This window comes from Thalassophryne amazonica, chromosome 5 (assembly GCF_902500255.1).
Source record: "Thalassophryne amazonica chromosome 5, fThaAma1.1, whole genome shotgun sequence".
NCBI classification, from domain to species: domain Eukaryota; kingdom Metazoa; phylum Chordata; class Actinopteri; order Batrachoidiformes; family Batrachoididae; genus Thalassophryne; species Thalassophryne amazonica.
Window position 1 is genome coordinate 48,158,552 of NC_047107.1, and position 12,617 is coordinate 48,171,168.

Here is a 12,617-nt window from a genome sequence, read left to right on the forward strand (position 1 = left end):
GTGAGACTGTGTTTGTCGCACATTGTGAGAAGCAGGGTGCCATTGACATTGCAGTTGCCTACTCCGTTTCTCCTCATGTTCTGTTCAGCAGCTGGTGGTCCTTTCCAATCTGGGCTTTGAAGTCACCAAAGAGGATGATCTTGCCAGATGCTAAGATAGAAGATAGAATGGCATTCACCTTGGTGTAGAAGGTTTCCTTCTCTTCATGGTCGGTGTCAAGTGTTGATGATGATGGCTGCATGGAGTTCACTCACAATTTGGAGAGAGCCTACCATCAGTCATTCACTGGCACCCACTGAGAGTTCAGTCAGTTTTAGAAGGAGAGAGTTCTGGATGGTTTTGGCACCGTGGATTCCTTGTTTCACCTCAGGATGCCCTTTCCAGGAGAAAGGGTACCCCCTTGCTCCTCACATAGCTGGCCTTTACTTGCTCTTCTTGTTTCACTCAAGCCAACAATGTTGAGGTAAAGTTTCTGGAGTTCATGAGAGATGAAAGCTGGTGGCATTTTCCACCTTTATCCCACTTGAGACATTCAGGATAACTGAACTGGTGACTCTATATTGACCGTATGTGGGAGTGTATTTGTCTGTCTAAGTATCGGCCCTATGATAGACTGGCAGACTGTCCAGGGTGTAACTTACCTCTCGCCCAATGACCGCTGGGATAGGCTCCAGCCCCCAATGACCTTTAATTGGAAAAGTGGGTTTGGATGGATGAACGTTGAACAGGATCAAATGAATGAATTCTTTTCTTGAGTCTCAATGGTTACTAAGACCTCAGTTGTAGAGGAAAGTTGTTTCTGGTTGTTAATGTGGTTGTTTTCCCCCTTTCCAATTTTAGTCAGGTCTGTTTAGTTGTGGAGCTGCAATAATTAAGTGATCATTAAATTAATCAACAACTATTTTGGTAAACAATTGAGTCCTTTTTAATATCCAAATTCTCTGATTTAAGCTTCTTAAAATGTGAATATTTCCTGGTTTATTTTGCAATTTTTTTTAAATCTTCTCTGGGAATAACCTGAATATCTTTTGGCTGTGGACAAAACAAGACATTTGAAGGTGTCATCTTGGACTTTGGAAAACATTAATCAAGAGTTTATTTTTGGCAGGTAAACAAACTAATCAATGAATGGAATGATTATTTCCTCAATTAATCTATTATTAAAATAACTGTTAGCTGCAGCCCTACTGTATTTAGCTGGATCTATACTTTATGTTGTGTGGGCCGCTGAAGAGGAGGTACTTCTAGACCACCACCACCAGATGGCGCCCTGCTTGAAGTGCGGGCTTCAAGCACCAGAGGGCGTCATAGCAACCGGGAGTGACAGCTGTCACTCGTCATCAGCACCAGCTGTCACTCATCCACATCACCACCACCATAAAGGCCAGACTGCAACTCCACCTCCCCGCCGAGAAATCAGCTACCACTCAGGTAACCTTCTCTGTGATTATTGAGATTAAAATATTGTTCTGTGTGCAGCCGTTCATCCTGTGGCTACAGTCTGAAGCTGGATTGGCGGAAAGTGTGAGCGCGACGCCTTCACCTCTCACTCCTTCCAGGGACGTGACTGACAGGAGCTGCACGGGTGAATCTGTTTCTGGAGGTGGAGGTTCTCCCTCCCGGAGGAACTGAGTACGGAGAGATTACTGGGTGTGTATCCACGCACCCACCATTAACTGTTTCTGTTTCTGCCAGCAGTACCAGGTCTGACAGCTGGAGACGGTGGCCACCTGGGACCCAGGACTTGGCGGCTCCGGTGTTCTTCAGATCCGTTGGCGGTGGAAGCCGTGTGGGATCCAGCTCTTCTCTGGACAGACGTCTTCTATCCTCGAGCCTGCCCACACGTCACCTTGTGTATGATTGACTGTACTCCTCAACTGCAATTGTCTGTATTCCGTTGTGCAATTCACAACATTAAATTGTTACTTTTGGCTTTATCCATTGTCCGTTCATTACCGCCCCCTGTTGTGGGTCCGTGTCACTACACTTTCACAACACTTTAGGCGGACAAGTACATGGCTTGTGCTGTATGAACAATTAGGATAACAAGATGATGCAAAATCGCTGGAGTCTACATCTCATCTCACACCACAAGCACCAAACCTCCGTTTCCTACACTCAGCCTTACCTAACATGGACAAACGACCGATTTTGTCCATGAGAAGAGCAGAGACTATGTTGCCCGGCAAAACAGCAAGGGTTCCGAGGAAGTTGATAAAATAAACCCAGTAAGCACTGTAGTCATCATCAAATGTCATCTGGCATCCCGTCTTGTTGTGGGTGAAGGTGCTGTTGATCACCTCTGTGCCACCTATCAACTTTGAGTCATCAATGTCTATCTCAAAAAAGAAGAAAAAAACAACAATGAAAGAAGGTTTGTCAACAATAACACACTACTGTGATACAGGTGAAATTTAGTTGATATTTTCTTAAATCTGATGGAAATATTTTACATCTGTCAAAAATGACACATCACTAGACTCAGTTTAGGGTTGACTCATGGATTCCTGGTGTTTCTCTCTCACCTGTGTTATAGAAGAATGCTTCAGTGAAAGTGCAGTTATGGAATGAGGAGCCCACTGATGTGACATCATCAAAGTAACAATTCCGAAAAGTGGAATCAATGAAAGTGACTGACTTCAGCTTCATGCTGACGAATCTGAAAAACAAAATATTTCTGATTTCATGTACAATCCCAACTGTAGTTTCATGTAGTATTAGCTATTTTATATTCTAATTCTACAGTTTAATATTAATCAGATCACCTTTAACTGCAAAGAGCCAATGATAAACTCAACTGTGATTCAAATAAATGTGACTGTACTAAATCCTGCCAGCAGGCACTAGTGTCCTACCGGTCATTGATGAACAGTCCATTGATGTGTATCTGGTTTTCCAGGGTGAAGTTGAAAGTGAAGTCTTCAATGCGTTCGTTGCTGTGGGTCTTCACTTTGGAGGCATACTCATCTGCTTGAAGATGTTTGATGACATCAGGGAACCAGACTGACAGGCCGTAGTATCTGTGACACACAATTACCATCATCAACTACTTTTATAAAGTTCTACCCTACTAAATTATACACTGAAAATGTCCAATATAAGCAACAGTCAAGTGTAATACAATACTGGACAGTACAAATACACTCCCTTCAACTAACTGTTAATTTATTATTGGTAGTTAGTATATACCATGTCATATCAAAATATGACAATTATGCTCACTAAATGTCACAGAAAACACTTTTATCACTGACATTTAAAAATAATTAATGAATACATTCATTCATGTTCGATAAACACTTATCCCAATCAAGGATCATGGGACTGGTGGAGCCTATCCCAGCAGTCTTAGGGTGAGAGGTGGGGTACACCCTGGGGAGGACACTAGGCTATCGCAGGCCCATATACAGATAGACAAACTCATTCGCACACACCTGCAGTCAATTTAAAGTTTCCAAGGCACCTAACTTGCATATCTTTGGAAACAGAACACCAGGAGGGAACCCATGCAAACTTCAAACAAACAGGACAATGTGGGACGCAATTCCACAACCTTCTTGTTGTGAGGCAACGGTGCTAACCACTAATCTATTACTAGCAAATACATAAACAAATAAATAAATAAATGTGTAGAAAATAGTCTTGGAAACATTTGAGCAGATTTTCAACAAATGTGGTAGGAATCTTCCTGGAGCGAGTGTCTCCAGAACCTTTAGGAGCAGATCAGTCAAGGTTCTTACTTTTTTATTACTATTATTTTTATTTTGCTGTCAGTGTGTGTGTGCTTTCACTGCATTAAAGATTTGCACTGGGATTTGCATTTTTATGCAGGATACCTATGAAGAAACACACTCACAGTTCCCAGTGTTTCCAAGCAGTCTCCCAGCTGAGTACTAATCAGAACCTAATGTGCTTTACTTCTGAGATCTGATGGGATCAGGTGTGCTCAGAGCAGTGGGACTACAGTTAAATGTTGTCAAAGATATTCCGAAAAACACATTTTTCATTATATCTCCACAACCAATATGATGAGAGACATGATGTGAAGCTGTACATCAATCAATACATAATTTTTAAACAGATGGTAGGAGTGATGTTATGATAACTATACAAAAACATGATGACATAATTGAAAGATATCTCAACAACCAATGGGGCTTAAGAGGTGAAGCAAAGCACATGTATCTACAACCCCAATTCCAATGAAAATGGGACATTGTTTAAAATGTAAATTAAAAACAGAATACAATGATTTGCAGATCCTCTTCAACCTATATTCAAATGAATACACCACACAGACAAGATATTTAATGTTCAAACTGATAAACTTTATTGTTTTTATGCAAATATTTGCTCATTTTGAAATGGATGCCTGCAACATGTTTCAAAAAAGCTGGGACAGTGGTATGTTTACCACTGTGTTACATCACCTTTCCTTCTAACAACACTCAATAAGCATTTGGGAACTGAGGACACTAATTGTTGAAGCTTTGTCGGTGGAATTCTTTCCCATTCTTGCTTGATGTACAACTTTAGTTGTTCAACAGTCCGGGATCTCCGTTGTCGTATTTTGCACTTCGTAATGCGCCACACATTTTCAATGGGTGACAGGTCTGGACTGCAGGCAGGCCAGTCTAGTACCCGCACTCTTTTACTACAAAGCCACACTGTTGTAACACGTGCAGAATGTGGCTTGGCATTGTCTTGCTGAAATAAGCAGGGGCGTCCCTGAAAAAGATGTTGCTTGGATGGCAGCATGCGTTGCTCCAAAACCTGGATGTACCTTTCAGCATTGATGGTGCCATCACAGATGTGTAAGTTGCCCATACCATGGGCACTAACACACCCCCATACCATCACAGATACTGGCTTTTGAACTTTGCGCCGGTAACAATCTGGATGGTCTTTTTGCTCTTTTGTCCGGAGGACACAACATCTATAATTTCCAAAAACAATTTCAAATGTGGACTCGTCAGAGCAGAGCACCCTTTTCCACTTTGCGTCTGTCCATTTTAAATGAGCTCGGGCCCAGAGAAGGCGGCGACATTTCTGGATGTTGTTGATGTGTGGCTTTTGCTGTGCATAGTAGAGTTTTAACTTGCAGATGTAGCAACAAACTGTGTTAACTGACAATGGTTTTCTGAAGTGTTCCTGAGCCCACGCGGTAAGATCCTTTACACGATGTCGGTTTTTAATGCAGTGCTGCCTGAGGGAACAAAGGTCACAGGCATTCATTGTTGGTTTTTGGCCTTGCCGCTTACGTGTAGAAAGTTCTCCAGAGTCTCTGAATCTTCTGATTATATTATGGACTATAGAAGATGGAATCCCTAAATGCCTTGCAATTGAACGTTGAGAAACATTGTTCTTAAAGTGTTGGAGTATTTTTTCACGCAGTTGTTCACAAAGTGATGATTCTTGCCCCATCTTTGCTTGTGAACAGCTGAGCCTTTTGGGGATGCTCCTTTTATACCCAATCATGACACTCACCCGTTTCCAATTAACCTGTTCACCTGTGGTATGTTCCAAACAGGTGTTCTTTGAGCATTCATCAACATTTCCAGTCTTTTGTTGCCCCATCCCAACTTTTTTTTTTTAAATGTGTTGCAGGCATCCATTTCAAAATGAGCAAATATTTGCACAAAAACAAAGTTTATTGGTCTGAACAATAAATATCTTGTCTTTGTGGTGTATTGAATTGAATATAGGTTGAAGAGGATTTCCAAATCATTGCATTCTGTTTTTATTCACATTTTAACAACGTCCCAACTTCATTGGAATTGGGGTTGTAGAATGCTCCACGTACTGGTGACCCCAACACTGAGATGACAACAGTTCATGATCAGAAAAGTGAGGTAGGCCAAGGGTCAATGGATCGTTGGTCAAGTGATCCATCAGCCAGACAGAGGTGTCCTTTAGGGACGAGACAGCAACACAACCAAAGAGACGGGCAACAAATTTCGTAAACAGGCAAGCAGTGTTGTCAGAAATGTGTAGATATGCAGAGCAGAAGGCCTGTTGGAACACACATGGTTTGATCATAAATGGTTAAGGATGTATGAATGCATTGTGAATTGTGATAATCGCGTCATGAAGCCTGTATCGAATTGTATGTTTTTAAATATGTGAGGAAAGTCAGCTACTGCATGGAAGAAATAATAAGCTCTTATAGAAGTATCATTTAAAAAAATTATAAAATATACAAATCAGAAACAGATAATATCAAAGATTACAATATATATAAACACACCTTTGAATATTTTTTCTATAAAGTTAAAACATTCACCCCCAATTGCTTTCTACATAATTAATGGGAACAGTGATGTAATTATGTATCGTGATATGTATTGAATCATGGAGCTAGTAGATCATTACCCCATGATAAATACTTTTAATTTTTTAAATTTCTTGCTTTGGTCATCATTGGACCAGAACTGAGCCATAGTTCGAGTGATTTAGGGTCCATGCAACTTCTGCACAGCGGTCACCAAAACAACACTAATGTCAGTATTGGGTCCAAAACTGTTTCTAATTTATATAAATGATATTGTCAATGTTTCCAAAATATTAAAATTAGTATTATTTGCAGATGACACAAGCATTTTTTGTTCAGGGGGGGATTTGCAGGAGTTACTGAGGAGGATCAGTATAGAAATGGGAAAATTGAAAATATGGTTTGACAGAAACAAATTATCATTAAACTTAAGTAAAACAAAATACATGTTATTTGGCTATTGTAATACAGACATACAGGTTCAGTTACAAGTCGAGGGGGTAGATATTGAAAGGGTACATGAAAATAAGTTTCTGGGGGTGATAATAGATGATAAGATAAACTGGAAGACTCATATAAAACATATACAAAGTAAACTGTCAAGAAGCATTTCAGTTCTAAACAAAGTGAAACATATTCTGGACCACAACTCACTCCGCATTCTTTACTGCTCACTGGTTTTACCATATTTACAGTACTGTGCAGAGGTATGGGGTAATACTTATAAAGGTACAACACAATCACTATCAGTAATGCAGAAAAGAGCTATAAGAATTATTCATAATACTGGCTATAGAGCTCATACAAATCCACTATTTTTACAATCCAAATTCTTAAAATTCACAGACTTGGTTCATTTTCAAACAGTACAAATTGTGTATAAAGCAACAAACAATTTACTTCCAGCAAATATTAAAAATATGTTTTTTAACAGATCAGGGGATTGCAGTCTGAGGGGGAAATTTAATTTAAAGCATCAGTGGGCACGAACAACATTAAAAGGTTTCTGTATTTCTGTCTGTGGGGTGAGGATGTGGAACAGATTGGGAGTGGGGCTCAAGCAATGTCCAAGCATGAACCAGTTCAAACAGCGGTACAAAAATATGTTTTTTTCTAGGTATAGGGAGGAGGAAGGGTAATGAGGGTTAGGGTGTTTTTGTTTTTTGCTTCGGCTTGTAAATATATAGTATTTTGTATGTAAGTAGGTATGTGTAGGTGTATAATTTATGTTTGTGTGTATATATATATATTGATATCGGTTTAGGTGTGTAGGAATCTATGTGTATATGTGGCAAAGGGTATTACTGGTTGTGGGGAAGAAGGGGTAGGGATAAATAAGCTGATGCTTCACCCTACCCCTTTTCGGACATGTTGGGTACACAGTAGGAACTTTTTTGTTGTTGTCTTTACTGATCTATCTTGTAATTGTTGTTGTATCAAATGTTCGAAATAAATAGTTTTCATTCATTCATTCATTCATTCATTCAATGTGATGTGGTTGCAAGTGTGCCTGCCCTGCTGTATTGAGCCAACTTATTATGTGCTATGGAACAGAACATTGCAAATCTCACCCAAACGAAAGTGTGAGCCACACTGTGGCGAGCCGCATCATGTTGTCTCGCATAGGGTAGTTGAAACACTTCATGAGATTCAGATAGATCTAAAGAGAGAGGAGGAAATATTACAAAAAAAAATGCAACCAAATTTAGAATGGGCAAAAATGAGCATCACAGAAGGCAGAAATAGGACAGGTGTCCATTGTGCTCCAGTTTTAAAAAATAAAGATAAATCAACACTAACCCCATGGATTTCAGCTTTTATCCTGAAGAAAAATTTGGAAAGTGGATTGCCAGACTGTAACTCCATCTCCACCAGTTCATCCAGCTGCTTCGGGGTCTTGATCCTGTTAACCTGGAAAACATGTCAAATATATTATAAATTATATAACGGTTGAGTGGACCCTTGTCATTTGACTGGTGTTTTGTATGACACATGACGTGGAATCATTCATCCCATTTGTGTTGCATTGCAGTTAGAGTGCAGCTTGGTTCCATTTAGAGTGCAAATTTGGTTCCATACGTTTGGTACCATTGCACTCTGCACACACAGGCACACGCGCACACGCACAAAATCCACTCCGCTGTAAGCTGTCTGGATGCATGAAGACCTGTTCACACTGACGTGAGTTTTGGCTGTACTGAGGAACTACACAAAGTCCTTTTTTTATGGAAGTCCGAAGTCAGTGCACAGCATCACTGGACTACACGTCACAGTGGAACACCAAAATGGAAGTCCCTTTTCTGTTGTTTATAAATTAATAAAATATCAAATGACAAGGTTTTATTTTAGCCATTATATAAAACAAATAATGAATGTTTTTACATTCTTTCAATGGAATGAATATTTAATTTGGTGAACGCTGGAACAAACCATTCAACTTGGCTTCGCCTCATTCTATGGTATGTTCCAGCGTTCACCTCATGAATTATTCATACCATTGCATTCATAAACATTCATTATTTGTATACTAGCTGAGTTACCCATTCAACACATGAGTAATACAGAAGAATTTTAGCCATGTCATTGTATATTTCATGTTACTTTAGTTTAGGTGTAGTAAGTTGCATTGCATTGTGAGTATGCTGTCATTCATTTTCATAGAGCAATTTGTGACATTCATGAGACTCAAGTGACTGATGATCAAAGGTGACAGTATATCACTGCAATACTATGGCATCCTGTACACAGCAGGTACACTTTAATTGGTAAAACGCACGCTGGCCTGTTCAGATTGTAATTAAAGTGCACTCTAGCCAGCTGCTATTACGTAGTAAGTAAAATGTGATGTTTGCTACCTCACCTGAGTACTATGTGAACTGCGAAAATAAGGGCTCCAGTGAGCGAGTCGTAATCTAATATATATGGCTGACCGTGTGTGTGTTTGCGCACGTATGCTTTCAACCTAAGGGCCCCAGTGACCTCCCCCTTGGTGCCCCCGGTCACCATACTAAGTTTGGTGTGGATTGCTTAATTACTGTTTCTGTGCATAGCAAACAAACGCACGCACACACACAAGGTCAGCTTTATATATTCATAGTTCGTAACAAACCCAATCTACTTTCAGCAATTGAGGTATACTGTTATACACTCTCACTCTACAAAGACGGTGCTCTGGTGCTTGCGAGCGCTATATTCAGCGCTCCCAAGATGGACAGAAGAAGCATTTCAAGGACATGCTTAAAGCCTCACTGAAGGCCTTCAACATCAACAACAACATGTGGGAGCAGTTAGCGCAAGACAGACGAACATGGCAATCCATTGTCCACAACAGTTCCAAAGCATGCAAGGCCAACAGGCCCGCTGACCGCTTAGGAACGCAGGCTAGCCAGAATAAACAGAGCTGCCAACCCTGCAACAGCCGCCACCATTTCCTGTCTGTACTGCCAGTGACTCTTTTGGGCATGGATTGGCCTGATCAGTCATCTGCAGACCCACAGAGTCCAACTACCCTAATCCTAGAATAAATAGATGGTCTTCGTCCTATGGACAGACGATAAGAGAGAATCAAAGACTGGGTGTGTGTGCATGTGAGTGTGTGTTATGTACAGTTTTGATCTTATCTGCACCAAATTTGGTTGACTGATGGCATATCCTGACTATGTCGTTTATGGTGCGGACGCTGCAGACCCTGGGCAGGAAAAATGGAGCTTGAATTCAAGCCCATCTCATAGTTAGTGAAGAAGCTAAAGCTAATTTGCTATCCTTGGCTTGGCTGTTATTAAAACATTTTATTGTTGACTGGGTGGTGATTATTATGACAGGTGGCTTGGGTGCAGGAAGTAAAATTATGTGTTAGCGTTAGCATCAAGTGGTGCTAATGTTTGCTAAGCAAGGAAACTTGCTAACACATTGCTAGTGGGACTAACATAACACAAAAATTTCACTCAATGGAAATACTGGAGCACACACTTCTTAGATGATCCAAGAGGACCGTTATCTCAAAACAGGCCATATTATTGCAGATATGCCAAATAAAATGCTCAGAAAGGACAGATGGGGTCAGTCCACAGCCACTGTTAGCATTCTCTGCGATGGGAGCAGTCTGGACTCAGCTGTCAGCACACACTACCTGTCACTCAAAGTGACCATGCGCCTAATTATGCATAACTTTATGACTTAAAATGCCTGAAACTAAAGACTTATTTGCAGTTATCATGTAGGGGGAAATTAGCTATAGAGGCCATTTCTGTTATGCCAGGCTGTGAACATGTTTATTTCTCCCCTAAAGTTGGACATTTTAACATGGGCTCCTATGACAATATGCTCCCCTTTTGAGTCAGCCTCACATGGCCACTCAAGGAATTGCTTGGTGTACATTACAAATGTCTATTTCTTCTCTCACCTGGGCGTTGATGCCTGGACATTCTGCTATTGTCACATATAAGATGTATGTCTTTTTTTGGTTTCACAATTGTATATGTATTCCTGTCAATATACAGCTTTACATAATATCTGGAGTCAAAGTAGAATTAAAGAGGAGAATATGGCCAACGTGTACCAGACCAAATGATCAGTTGAAGGAAACTGTGGTGACTAAGAGGCTTTCCCAAAGTGCAGCTCATGCAGTAAATAAGCCTGAATGACAGAGAACAGTTTTGAGAACGTTCATAATTCAGATATGATCCTGCATAGAGAAAGTGTTAGAACCTGTCCCAGCTGTGGCAGCATACGGTATAAGCCTCTTTGCTTACTTAAGCATCTGCAAACACCATTCGAGACAGCACACAGGAGAAATCAGCACTCACAGTGAAGACTTTTTCTGGCTGCCCACGCGCTCTCATGTTGGTGTCGTGGATCTGTTTGAGGATCATCCATGCTTCATCATGCTTCCCCACCTGACAGGAAGGACGTGGGGGGGGGGAAGGCAGAGACAAATTCATGGGATAAATGCTGGCCTCGAATGCATAATCATTATTACCGTACAGATAGACACTCTGATTTCTCCAACATGGAGGGGGTAAAAAAAAAAAACCAAGGAGTCACGACCCTTACCCTTTACTTCAAAGGGTAATTATCCAGCAGCAGTAAGCCTCCTGTCACGGATCTCAAGGATACTATTTTCCTGACGTATATAAAGCCCCCTCCAAAGATTCTGGATGACTCAGAAACTTTGTTCTGATTAAACAGCTGTTGGGAAATGACCAAGTACTTTCCATTAACCTGATTAATTTACTCCAGAATGCTGATGAATGAGTTGATGGCAAAGATGGTTCACCACATTGCTGCATTTGTCAGATTAAATGTGATTCAGCAGACTCAGGTGAGATAAACTTGTCAACATTTTTTGGAGCTCTATTCGGTGGGGGGGCGGGGTTAGCTTACCTCAAGGTAGAATCTAGGACTTTCTGGCATGAAGGTGAGAGCCACCACAGCACAGACACAGGGCAGAGCACAGACCACCACAAACACCCTCCAACTGTGAAACTGGTACGCTGAACCCATGCTAAAACTCCAACCTAGGAAACAGTAACACACACACACAGTGTACTGTGTTGACAATAAAGTCACATAAAGGTCATTCAGGTCATTCACATCATTCAGTACAATAAAATACAGACTATATAACAAATGCATCATTACATGAGGTGACCACCTGCATTTGTGTTTCCAATATTTCAACTAATTTATCAAAAACTCATCCAGTGAATGGAGATAAAAACCCATAAGACATGTTTATACAGAGGCAGACAGATGACAAGAGAATTCTTTGTGCATATCCAGACAAATCACTCATTCATAGCACCAAATCATAAAATAAATCACCCCAGGGTGTGATATATGAGTGACGTCTAGACCTTACCCACCCCAGGAGCAAGGACATTAGTGACAGCGGTAAAAAACTCCATCAGTGTTTTTTGATAATAGGAAGAATCCCAGAGTTAGTGGGGTGACAATCTGCTGTGGCCCAGGATTACACAACATCATGGTGGAGTGGAGCAGGGAAGGATATTCTGAAAAAGAACTTGGAAATTTAGCTGCACTTTGCCAGAAACCATACAGACAACTCATTCCTCAGTATGATATGTTTTATGTTTCTTCGTACATAAGTCTTTCTCTGATCTACTCCACCACAGTACGAGGTCTGTTAGAAAAGTATCCAACCTTTTTATTTTTTGCAAAAACCTGATGGATTTGAATCACGTGTGCTTGCATCAGCCAACCTTGAACCTTCATGCGCATGTGTGAATTTTTTCACGCCTGTCGATTGCGTCATTTGCTGGTAAGCAGCCTTTGTGTGAGGACGGGTGTAGTCTCTCGTCGGATTTTCATTGCAAGGAAAATGGCA

General features: G+C 40.7%; 1 protein-coding gene across 2 annotated transcripts in view; it reads right to left on the reverse strand.

Moving 5' to 3' along the window:
- Positions 1-12,617, reverse strand: part of sv2ca (synaptic vesicle glycoprotein 2Ca) — a 120,819-nt gene that overhangs the window by 4,996 nt on the left and 103,206 nt on the right. For both annotated transcript variants that reach the window (XM_034170115.1, XM_034170113.1), the window contains 7 exons: positions 11,654-11,787; positions 11,077-11,166; positions 8,072-8,182; positions 7,843-7,931; positions 2,856-3,020; positions 2,526-2,659; positions 2,129-2,335 (listed from right to left, as the gene is read on the reverse strand). In XM_034170115.1, coding sequence (XP_034026006.1) covers positions 2,129-2,335; positions 2,526-2,659; positions 2,856-3,020; positions 7,843-7,931; positions 8,072-8,182; positions 11,077-11,166; positions 11,654-11,787 — 930 coding nt within the window. The remainder of the gene's footprint in view (positions 1-2,128; positions 2,336-2,525; positions 2,660-2,855; positions 3,021-7,842; positions 7,932-8,071; positions 8,183-11,076; positions 11,167-11,653; positions 11,788-12,617) is intronic.